Source organism: Microtus oregoni, unplaced genomic scaffold (genome assembly GCF_018167655.1).
Source record: "Microtus oregoni isolate MIOR12 unplaced genomic scaffold, Mior012 000005F_ref0000423, whole genome shotgun sequence".
Lineage (NCBI taxonomy): Eukaryota > Metazoa > Chordata > Mammalia > Rodentia > Cricetidae > Microtus > Microtus oregoni.
In genome coordinates this window covers 19,368,462-19,381,497 of record NW_024543064.1, presented here as the reverse complement: position 1 = coordinate 19,381,497, position 13,036 = coordinate 19,368,462, and the positions used below count along the sequence as shown (strand labels likewise).

At 42.0% G+C, this 13,036-nt stretch overlaps 1 protein-coding gene across 1 annotated transcript in view; it reads right to left on the bottom strand.

Annotated features, from left to right (window-relative positions):
• The window catches only part of Arid1a (AT-rich interaction domain 1A), a 76,953-nt gene that overhangs the window by 45,058 nt on the left and 18,859 nt on the right, over nt 1–13,036 (bottom strand). The window contains exon 2 of the mRNA XM_041651330.1: nt 1,813–2,025. Within this exon, the coding sequence (XP_041507264.1) occupies nt 1,813–2,025 (213 nt within the window). The remainder of the gene's footprint in view (nt 1–1,812; nt 2,026–13,036) is intronic.

Sequence of the window (13,036 nt, the reverse complement as noted above, 5' to 3'; positions counted from 1 at the left end):
GGGAGGCAGAAGCAGGAAGAACAGCCTGGTCTACACAGAAAAACTCTGCCTCAAAAAAAAAAAAAAAAAGGATTAAAAAAAAAAAAGCTGGATGGTGGCACACTCCATTGATGCCAGCACTTATGAGGCAGGCAAATCTGTACAGTCGAGCCTGGTCTACAGAGTGAAATCCAGGACAGTCAGGGCTATACATCCATCTTGAAAAACAAAACAAAACAACAACAACAACAAAGAAACGTGTATAAATTTTATTTGAAGACATTGTTTGATTTTTGCTAAAGTTTTGGAAATAATCTCTGACTTCATACAGTCTTTATCTTTTTTTTTTAAATATTTATTTATTTATTATGTATACAATATTCTGTCTGCGTGTATGCCTGCAGGCCAGAAGAGGGCACCAGACCTCATTACAGATGGTTGTGAGCCACCATGTGGTTGCTGGGAATTGAACTCAGGACCTTTGGAAGAGCAGGCAATGCTCTTAACCACTGAGCCATCTCTCCAGCCCCCAGTCTTTATCTTTTTATAAGTGGTAGAAAATCTGTCAACACAGAAACAAGGAAAAGATGATAGATATTGGGGTAGCAATATGGCTTAGCAGATAAGACACTTGTCACTAAGCCTGATGACCTGAGTTCAATCCCTGGGATTTATTTGAGCAAGTAGTCCTCTGTGTAAGACCTGGCATTTTGCTCTCATGCTCAAGTAAATGATAGTAATATAATTTTTACAACGGTGACAGTGCAGGGACTGTGGATGGAGCTAAGTAGCAGAGTCCTATCTAATAGGCTTGAGGCCTTTGTTTAAAGTCTCAGCATTGAAAACCAAAAGCAACCCCCACCCCAAACAATGGCAAGGAAATCAGATAGACTGACAGGAGAGAAGTCTCATCTGTAACAGCATTGTCACATCTTTGCTGGTCATTACAGCTCCTTCTTTCTTCCATACTCTGTCCTTAAACATTCTCTTTTAACTCAGACAGCTTATGTTATAGGCCAGGAGAAAGGTAAAGGCCTCCTCACCAACAAGGCAAATGGCACAAACGGTTTCTACTATAATAGCAATAAATAGATCCTTATTCCATTTAGTCTCCCAAGGGAAGACCAGCCAGGTAAGAAAAAAAAGGTAGATTGGGTACCAATCCCAAAATATATTGAGACAGACAGAAAAACACATGTAGACGGTAACCATGCTCAGACCCGAATAATCACGCAAAAACTATATTACAACACTGTGTGACCAATAGCTTAGGTGCATTCCTAGCTATCTCTTACATCTTTTTTTTTAATATTTATTTATTTATTATGTATACAACATTCCTTCCATGCCTGCCTGCATGCCAGAAGAGGGCACCAGATCTCATTACAGATGGTTGTGAGCCACCATGTGGTTGCTGGGAATTGAACTCAGGACCTTTGGAAGAGCAGGCAATGCTCTTAACCTCCGAGCCATCTCTCCAGCCCTAGCTCTTACATCTTAAATTAACCCATTTCTATTTATCTGTGTTATCACCATGAGGCTGTCTGTGGCTTACAGGTAATATTTGCCATCTTTCTTTGGTGGCTACATGGTGTCATTCTGTTCAGATTTGCGTCTGGCTTTACTCTGCTAAACCATTGGCCAAAACAGCTTTATTCATCAACCAATAAAAGCAATGCCTATACAAAACAATGTTCCATATCAGACAGACAGACACAGGATAGTGCGCACTATCTTGTCTACAGTTAGCCTACGGGCGTATTTAGGGGAGGTCTGAAAGCCATTCTAATCCTCACACAGCAATTTTAGACAGCAAAGAAGGTCATCATATACCTGCTGTGCATAAGAGAGGCCGCCCATGGCACTCTGAGCCCGGCCCTGCATGGTCATTGGGTACCGCTGTGGAGTCTGGGACCCATATGGCTGGCCCGGGTACCCATGTCCTTGTTGCGGTCCAGAAGGAGGTCCCTGTTGTTGTGAGTATGGGTTAGTCCCACCATACGGCTGAGGTCTCATCTTTCCCATCTGATCCATTGGACTGGACGGCTACAAAATAAAGAACATTTTCATTAATCTCAAGTTTGCACAGCCTCTGGCCAGCATGAACACATAGAGGTCTTTTAAAGTCCACATGCCACATAAGAAACCATTATTATGGAAAGGTAATGGGGCAGATCCAGTAACCCTTAAGGAGTCATTCAACTCTTTTCAGAACTTAGATTTTCATAAATAAAATGATAATGCTATGTAAAAGCATTTTAGAAGGTTCAAAACCTGAGATACAGAAGCATCCTAGAAAACTGAAAAAGAGCTGGGGTGGAGCTGGGGGAGAACAGATTCCATAGTGCATTTTTATTCGCATGTTTGTAATGCTACGCATGGCACAAAGTAGTCCAATTTATGGTTTCTTTAAATGAACAACAAAGCTAATAACTGCTGAAAGAACAGTAATGAAGTTGGTGCCTTGTTTATTTCAAGAGAAAATCCATTTCATTTAAAACTGAGAGAATTTGAAAATAAAAAAGGACATATCCTTGTCTTCTCAAAGAATAAGATATAAGGCTCAAGAAATGCTCAGTAGTTAAGGGCATAGAGTTTGGTTCCCAGCATTGCATGGCTCACAACCACCTGTAACTTCAGCTCCAGGGAATCTAAAGACCTCTTCTTATCTTAGCAAGCACACATCCCAAAGCACACACGCATGCACGCAACAGGACATATACCCACACAAACATGCTGAGACACAAATAAAAAGAAACCTTTAAATAACAGTAGCAAGCTATAGGTTGAGTGTGGTGGCACGTATCTATAATTCCAGCACTTGGAAGGTAAAGACAAGATGATCAGCAGTTCAATGTCATCCTAAGATGCAAAGTGAGTTTGAGACCAGTCTGGGTTAAAGGGGACCCTGTCTCAAAAGGCCAAAAGGAACAAAGTACAACACTAACAACACAAAGCTCAAAAGTTCAAAGCACAGGCATCAATGTACAAATACAGCTTTATAGTTGGACATGGTGGCTCACACCAATAATCCTAGCTTGGGAGCCCTCGGCTAGATAAGGAGGAGTTCCAGGACAACTTGAGCTGGTAATGAGATCCTGTTGATTGATAGATAAATAGACAGACAGACAGACAGACAGACAGGAGATAAATAAACAAACAAACAAACTTGAAAATTCATGTGACTTTCCAGTCCTTTATGGTGTGACAGGTTCAATCAGCTCATTCACTTTCTGACATAGCTTCATCTTACTGGTGCTACAGAAGACAGTCCTAACAAACTTTCCTCTGCCAGAGATGCCTGTCTGTATCTTCTTGTGATATGAAAAAGGAGAATTCTTCTAAATATCTCTTAAATACACTCAGTTGCAGCATAGGTTCAGAGCCTAAAACAAATCTTGAAACAAAATCTTAAATTGGGAGTAGGGGTAAATTTAAGTATTCTAGGTGTAAATATCATTAACTCTCAAATGAAGGTCAGTAAATCAGCAGCATACATCCAATCACTTGGAGAGCTTGTCCAAGAGCACCGGCATCCATTTGTGGTTCAGTAGGTTCAAACAGGAACTAGGATGTGCATATTTGTAACAAGTGCCCTGGTGATCATATTTTTTAAGAAGTACTGCTGTAGGGCTGGAGACATTCTAGTAGAAGGCTTTAGGTTCAAGTCCCAGTTTGGGGGGGATGGAGTCTAAATGTGGGTGTTTGGGGGTGACTAGAGGTCTAGATCATCCCTGTGGTTCTTTTTAGTTCATTACTCAATAAATAATAAATTACTTGATAATTTAAGATGTGCTTCATTTAAACAATTGCTTGCCTCTTCCTTCCTCCATCTCTCTCTCCTTCACTGTGTTTACTATACTAGAGAAAGTACAGCCATTGTGAAGGAATATCCAACTATCAAGAACAAAAAACCCAGAAGCTAGTGGGGGGCTATGGTAGGAAACACCTGTAACCCCAGCTACTTAGAAGCTTGAAGCAGGAGCGTCACAGACTCAAAGCCAGGCCAGTCAGAACTATATAGATGTAGCTTTGTTTTGAAAGAAAAACAAAATGAAGCAGAAGCAAAGTTCTCTCAAACTATGGATAAAGTTCACCTAAAAAGGTAACCATGGTGGGAGCACTACTTCCTTCTCAAACTAGAGAATCACAGGAAAACTGCCCCAAATCACTATCCTTCAGTGTTATTCCAGGGCTATCTATTTCCAACTATCTTAACTTCTACATCAGAAGCCTGAATAATGCTTCCAATCAGAATTTTGTCACCTACATGGGTTATTTTGAGGCCATTTAGGACATTCAAGTTTAACAGAAATTGGGCTAGTGAGAAATAGCACAATTTTCCTCAGTATGAGTGGCAATAGTGCAGAGACTGGGGAGTGAGGGAAAATACTTCAAATGCCACACATTATACCTCACCTCCTTCCAGGTTACATAGGCTGTCTGGCTGAGGTCCTCAATTGAAGACAATAAGAGAGACTAACTAGCATGCTCTGGCTATCTGTCAGTCTAGGCTGCCTAGAACACCAGGAGCAGCTATTACCACGGTGTTACTATGGAGCTTCTACAACAATGTCCATCAACAACGGCTGCAGATCAGAATTTTCCATGAAGCTTCACAAATGCACAGACCTCAAGATTCCAATTTTGTTGATGTGGGAGGACTTGAGCGAGCCCCTCCCCACTTCACATCCATGATTAACTGGAAACTACTGATACAGTAAAGCATTGTTCAAAAAAAAAAATGGACTGTCACCTGTTATTATTACACACTTTTAAAATATGAAACAATAACTGGAGAACTGAATTATTTTTCAGCTAGACAGAATGTGCTACATGTAGACCAGGCTAACCTCAAATCAGCAATCTCCTTGCATTAGCATCCAAAATGCTGGGATTAAAGGTGTGGCAGTTATATTTTGTTATTTTTATTGTTTTGTTTTGTTGAGATATGGTTTCTCTGTACAGCTCTTACTGTCATGTAATATCTGTAGACCAAGCTGGCCTCGAACTCAAGAGATTCACTTGCTTCTGCTTCCTGAGTATTGGGACTAAAGGTGTGCGCCACCACTGCCCGGGTAGTTTTATTATGTGTATACTTGCTTATTTTTTGTAGTCCTGGGGATTGAACATAAGGCCTGATACATGCTATATCAATATTCTGCCACTGATTCCCCATTTTACTTTTTATTGAGACAGATCTTACTATGTTGCCCAGGATAATTTCAAACTTTAAAAAATAGATTTATGGCCAGGCAGTGGTGGCGCAGGCCTTTAATCCCAGCACTCGGGAGACAGAAGCAGGTGGATCTCTGTGAGTTTAAGACCAGCCTAATCTACAAGAGCTAGTTCCAGGACAGGCTTGAAAGCTAGAGTAACCCTGTCTCGAAAAACAAAAGCAAAAAACAAACAAACAAACAAAAATTTATGTATTTTATGTGTATGAGTGTTTTGCTTAAATATCTATCTATGCATTGTGTGTATGCCTAATATCCAAGGACCCCAGAAGAGGGTGTTGAATTCCTAGGAGCTGGAGTTATGGACAGTTGTGGGCCACAATGTGGATGCTGAGAATCAAACTGCAGCCCTCGGCAAGAACAAGTGTTCTCAACAGCTGAGCCGCTCTTCAGCCTCTAACCTTGAAAGCCTGATGCTCCTACCTCAGCTTTGTAGTAAATGGAATTAAAGGTTTGTGCTGCTAAGCTTAGTATCTTCACTTATAGTTACTATTATTAACTTTATTGATAAAAATTATTATTTATTAATTACTTCTTTTAAGTAACGGTCACAAGTATCTTAGGAAGGCAGGCCTCAAACAAGCTATATCAAAAGATGACCCTGAGGGCTGGAGAGATGGCTCAGAGGGTAAGAGCACTGGCTGCTTTTCCAGAGGTCCTGAGTTCAATTCCCAGCAACCACATGGTGGCTCACAGCTATCTGTAATGAGATCTGGTGCGTTCCTTGCCAGCAGTACATTGTATGCTTAATAAATAAATAAATCTTTTAAAAAAAAAAAGATGATCCTGAACTGTTGGTTTTCCTGACCCCCAACCAGCTTCTCTAAGTGCTGGAATTAAAGGCATGTGCCACCATGTCTAGGTAATGTGGTGCTTGGGATCAAATCCAGGGCAAAATTTGTTAGACAAGTATCCTACCAACTAAGTTATCTATATAATCATATATGACTAGTGGCTACACTACTACAATGTAGTTTGAGAGTAATGTTTCTAAATAATTTACCATTTCCTGCTAAATATGGCTCCAAATTTCCTATAAAACTCCACACAATATTAACATACAGAAAAAGTAAAGAGTGTAGCAATCTGATAGAATTGGGTTCAAATCCTAACTCACTGTCTGGCCTTAAACACTTTAGTTCATTACTTACAATGCACACAGTAAACAACTTCCCACAATCTGCTGTGGGATGCTCATAATCATGCCTTTAATTTCAGCACTTGAAAGCTGAAGCAGGAGGATCACCATGAGTTTCATACAAATCAAGACTACAATCTCTAGGCAGGCCTGGGCTACAGAATGAGACAAAAAAAAAAAAAAAAACTTCCCACAGTGCTTAGTTAAATGTTCAATAAATGATAGTTATTATCAATGACGACAAACCATTTCCCCGCCCCCAAAGCTATATATTCCAAGCTATATGTTCTGCTTCTTGATTCTGCTGTCTTATTCACAATGGCTTCCTCTCACCCCAGTGCTAGCAAGTGAACTTGAGCCTTGGGTGTGCTCTCCTGATGTTCCACTCTCAGAGCTACACTGGCTTCTAATAGCACAACTCAACCTTTCAACATACAACAAGATGTCACTTTCAGTACAGACGGTAAAAGACATCTTCAATCCCAAAATAGGTTATGACTTTGGGGGCAGAGAGGAAAAATATACTGAACTGAATTAGAAGAAGGGAGATTAGAAAAGGCATGAAGGAACAAGGACATTTTGAGACAACTCAACCTGTATTAGCAAGAGTTTCAATGAATACCAACCCCACACAGTCAAACCTAAAAAGTTCCAGTGACATGGTGGCACCTGTTGTTCTCTTGCAAGACCACAACTCCCAGCATTCCTCTGGACTCCAGTGCACGCAAGCGCGGAACACATTTCCCAGAAGCCTTTGCATTCCCCGTTAAAAGCAAAGGCCTCCACGAGTTCGCTCTCTTCTCTTCCCCCGCCTTTCCTACCATGTCTCCATGCCCCTTACCTGCCTGTTACACCTCCCCCATTAAAGTGCACCCACGTGGGACCGCTGCGTGTCTGTGTCTTCTTCCTCGCCTAATGTCTCTACCGTCTAACCCGCAGAATTAAGAACAACAGCACCTACCTTCTCTGCACTTGGGAGGCTAAGTATAAAGCCACTATGGCCTCGCAGTAGGATTTTTTTTTAAAAAGGTTAAAAGTCTGCTATCACATAAGAGCTATGTGTTCAACTGAATAGAGAGCTACCTACAAGAGTTACGAGGGGCTCAAGAGACTTCTGTTTCAACTTCAGAAATATTTGTAGACCCCAAATAAAGGGGCAGTCCAAGAACTGTTTCTCAAAATGAAACTAACATTTTTTGGTCATCAGACTCATTCCTCTCATCAAAAGATCATCATGATCAACAGACCATGCAGTTTATTTGGCAAAAGAAAATATATTCAGCTCAAACAACTAAACAAAGCTACATAGCTTCATATCAAAAGACTTTTAATTCACACTTCTGAGATTTAAAAATATTGTGGAAGATATGTGGTTTGTAGTTAGAAAAAAAAAAAGGGCCATTATCCAGTCTCTTAGAGAGTAACATTAATTCTTCACTGATCAGTTTTACTGAAACAGAAAATTTTCTACAACATGTAAAGTAGAAAAGCCAGTCTCAGTAGTCAGCTGCCACAAAGGAGAAGATGGGAACACCAAATCGGCTGCAAAAGAGCCAGAGATTCCACTCTGGGAAAGACAGAGGAAATCCTTTCAATAGGAAACCACAGGAGTAGATTACTGTGATTACACTTCAAAAGCAAAGGCTCTGCCACAGAGACACATAATTGAGAGGAAAACGCTGGCCCTTGATCAGGGAAGTCAGGCCCCCTGCTATATACTATCCTGCATTCATAAAAAAATAAAAATAAAAAGGGGAAAGAGCCATAAGAAAACACATCTCAGTCTACCACTTAGCTCCTTCCAGATCACTGGCCAAGTTATAAACTGCCTGACAAATGAAAGAATGCAGTTTAGGGGCATCAAAGGAAAGGACGCTTAGCAGGCTTATCCGTCTGAATATATTCGGTACAAACAGCTTGCAGACTAACCAACCACTTGCAGGGTTCTTTCCCCTGCTCTCATCAAATGGAATTACAAGTACCTCCAGACCAGGTGGCTACTGGAATCACTCACAAGTTTCTCAATGCACCAAGAAAAGCCACAATGACCCTGTGAACTGCTGAATGTAACAAACTGAGTTTTATGGTTCATCAGGGTTAAGCATCAGATAAACAAAAGTAACCAGCTTCAGGACACTTAAAAGATGAAACATAGTTGCAAATTTTCTATCTCGCTGTGAGCCACTGAGAGCAGACAAGACCAAGCACTAACATTTCCAAACATCCCAATATCATGTGGTAGTGGCATCAGAAAAAAGAAAAAAAAAGAAACTAATTCTGAAAGAAAAGTCTGAGAACGAATCGATAGTGCCAAGCCAAAGGTGCACAGAGGAAGTGATCAGAAGTGGCCTTTATAGCCAACAGTGCCCAGCAGTGCCAAAGACTAGAAGGAATAAAATGAAAAGTTGGGCCAGGGACCGCCAAGAGTATCCATCAACAGAAGTCCTGAGCAATACACATTTGTTCTTTCACTCTAAATGCCAACTAGTTGGTGCCAGGATAAACCTAGAGCCATCCATACCCTTGAATTTTGGACCTCCAAGTATTATTTCTTACTTCTTGTGCTTTCAATTTATTCCTGGCCAGATTTGTTTATGAGTTTTAATAATAACAATAAAAAATGCATCCCTGGCTCTTTAACCGAAAGAACCCCCTAATTGATTCCCACAGTAATTAACCTGCATTTTACCTCCGAGAGCGGTAGTTAAGGAAGTCGGCACGGCTATTTATAACTCAGCTCAAATTGAGGGCAGACTGCCTAAAATCTAACACATCCCAGCTGTACTCCTGTTTGAACTGGGGCCAAGGGAATTTTTTAAAGCAATCTTGGCACCGAATGAATGACACCAACAGTATGAGAGCGCGAGTGGTTGTGTTGTGGTGACGTAGCATTGGAGGTGGAGGGGGGGCAGTGTACTGTGATCCCTCTCGTGCATGCCTGCTGCCTGAGTCCCAGTACAGTAAGCTGGGAACCGCCCACTGAGAGCCAAACACAGGAAAAGGCTTTTCCTGTGGACCGCCTTGAAGTGAGAAACACATGGCTAATCTGCATAAACTCGAAGCCACACCGCCCCTGCCAGGAAGGTTAGTGCTCGTAATCTCTGGCCATGGAGCTGGCTGCCTGGGAAGACTTGGACTGGCGCCTGATAACCCAGAAAGAGCCGAGAGAACAGATGGGTAAGGACCCCAGCAGAATACAGCCCGGGTCACGTGACTCGCCACATGGCCCCGCCAGCACAAACTATTGTCTGGCTGCAGAGCTCCTATACAAAGGCACCAGGCCTCCGCTTCCTGTGATTCTAGGGACTGGCAGCAGCTGTTCATCAGTCCCAGAGGGGACCCTTCACTATTAAGGGGCACTCCGGGCAGAGGTAAGTACAAAAGTTAAGGCCTCTCCCAACCAGCAAACTTTCACTTTCCCTGCCAGCTCCACGGAAATCACTTAGATCTTAAGACGTAGTAGACTTCCCCTACAAGAACAGCCTTGTTCCCTGGTACATAAATTGACTAGCATAAATCACTCCCATTGTCCCGTTTCTCTATAACTAGACTATCCTGGCCTTCCCTTCCCACCATGACACCCACCCATATACCATTGTTTTAAAGACATCAATCAGATTCCTACCTAAATACAAGATAAGTACTATGAAAAATCAGCTCAGATATGTCTATCCTGAGACCCTGCCTCCTAACTATACAGGGGTTTGAGGTGGTGTCTTACTATCTTGTCCAGGCTGATTTCTACTCTTGGACTCAAGTGATCATCAGTATTGCTGAGACTATAGGTAGTTATACCACACCCAGCCATGGTTTACTTTTAAGAATGGGAAACATGGCTAGATCCCAGGACAAAAACCCACTCCTAACCTCCTGTTTGGCCTTACCACAGCAATCTCAGCCACGGAGAAATGGAAATTAGGGAGGGTAGAGAAATGACAATCTTATCACATATGCTAACATTTTATCCAGAGTCAAACCCACCTGGCCTAGGAGTCTCATTATTATCTTACAAAAGATAAATAATAATTCATTCAAGTTCTGAACAAACTGGTAGTTTGCAACTGCCCCTCCCCCAAGCCTGTTTTGTTATCTTAAATTCTTTTAAACTTTCCCTGTGTTCAAAAGGTGAATGAGATCACACTGGCAACATATCAGGTAAGTAAGAGCTGTGGCTAGACCTGAGGAGGTCTTTCCAAACCTACACTACCTCAGGATACAGAACTCGCTGGGCATGGGCTGACCCATGCCTAGAATCCCAGTCCTTAGGCCACAGCATGTTCAAGGGTGGTGTGGGTTCCATACAGCCAGTTTGGGGAAAAGTGGGGGAGCTAGATTCTGACTTAAAAGGGGGGGGGGGTGGAGTGGGGATACTTGGACTACGGATCTCTATTTATCCAGACCAAAGGAACACAGAAATTTTAGTAAGGTTTTGAAAAGGCAACCAAGCTGGGCAGTGGTGGTGTACAACCACATGGCAATATACAGATGAATAGAAATGGGTTAATTTAGGATATAAGAGCAGCCAGGCGGCGGTGGTGCACGCCTTTAATCCCAGCACTCGGGAGGCAAAGGCAGATGGATCTTTATGAGTTCGATTCCAGCCTGGTCTCTTTACAAGAGCTAGTTCCAGGACAGGCTCGAAACCAGAGAAACCCTGTCTCGAAAAACCAAAAAAAGAAGAAGAAGAAGAAGAAGAAGAAGAAGAAGAAGAAAAGGAGACCAAAAGAGAGTCACTAAACCATCTAATAAAACTAACAGAATACAAGAGTCAATTAATAACCATTTCACAGCTGCCCACCCAAAAGAAACACACCAGAAAAAACACATCTGGGTGGCTGGTGTTTCTTTACTTCTTCCCTGGCAGCCAGAAGAATACTTCGAATAGAGCAGCTAGAGCACCAAATTAAGAAGGGACGTCTCCTTTTATCCACAGCGAGCTCATCAGTCACTCTTACACAGTGCAAAGGTTCATGCTACAACACAGAAGACTGCTTTTTGATAAGACTGGACTTATATGCCCAATTTTTCTACTTCCAAATATAAAAAAAAAAACAAGCAACTTCTTCAGAAAAATATTCTCTTGCTGGGAGGTATGGTAGTCAATGTCTTTAATCCCAGCAGGGGCAGGCTGATGAAGCAAAATATTCTTCAGGTATTATTTAAAACACGGGGTCATAAAAAAAAAAAAACCACACAGGCTAAGGCCCTAAGAGGACAAAGCAGAACAGAAGGTCATCTGATAAATCAGGAGCCCCCTTTACAGACGTAAGGATAAGACAACACTACAAGTTCCTAAGAATCCGCAGAAAGGGTAGGCTCCAGTACTAGTCCTCACAACAGCTTCATTCATTATGGTACTCAACCCAGTGCTACCACCCAGGATTCTGATCAGTGGCAAGACGACAGGCTCAGGAATCTATTTGAGGGAGATGGTACTTCTCTTACTGTTTCTACACTTAACTAGCATAAACTCTAGGAAGCTAGAACTGTATGCAAGGTTTCCTGCTTTAAAGAAAAAGTCTTCAACTATTGCTTAAAATACAACACTATAAAAATAAAGCCCCCCACCTCAGAAAACAAACAAAAGACATGCTCTGAGGGTCTAGTCTGTATGGCAATCCTGGGCCATTGGATTAAGAGTTTTGCCCATAGTGTTTCTAATTTCTTTGTCCCTCAGTTTACTCATCAAGAGAATAGAAGTAACTGGGCAGAGGGAGAAGTAGGCAGATCTCTGTGACTTTGAGGCCAGCCTGGTCTACATAGTGAGACCTTCTTCCCTTGCCCTCCCCACACAATGTTCATGCAGGTGATGGAGACTAGAAAATAAAGACTAGCCAGGCGTGTGGTATTTCATTCACAATTCTCATTTCATCACTCAGGATTCCAGTTTGATGCCAGCCTTGGCTACAAAGTGAGAACCTATCTTTAAAAACAAAAACAACAACAAAGAACTCAAAAAAGCACTAGGGAGCTGGCTCAATGGGTAAAATGCTTGCTGCACAAGCATAAAGACCGAGTTCAGACCCAAGCACAGGAATGGGTGTCTATAACCCCAACACTGGGTAAGCAAAAGACAGGTGGATCTAGGCCAGCCAGTCTAGCCAAAATAGCAAGCTCCAGGTTCAGTGAAAGATACTATCTCAAAAATAAGATGGAGAGTGACAGGGGAAGGCACCCAACACAGACATGCATGAGCAGGAGCATGTACACGCACACACCACAACACACACACACACACACACACACACACACACACACACAGTGGGCTGAGGTGCAGTTCAGTCTAGCATGTGAACCTAGATTTGATTCTCAGCGCTGAAAACAACATTACTACCAAACAGGCATGGCTATATGACCAAGTCTGGAATAACGGAGATAGAAATCGCTCGCTATCTCCATGAAGTTTCCCATTCAGTATTTTCAGTCAGGAGTTGACTGTTGGTACCTAAAACCTCAGAAAGCAAAACCACAGACAAGAGGGGGGACTACTGGGACTGGAGAAATGATTCAGTAATTGAAAGCAATGGGTTCAATTTCCAGCATCCACATGGCAAATTCACAGTTCATTTCCAGGGATCCATGGCACCAGGCACACAAGTCATGCACATATATATACACATATATGCATGCAGGCAAAATACCCATACACAGAAGGAAAGAAAGTAAATCTTTAAAAAGGGGG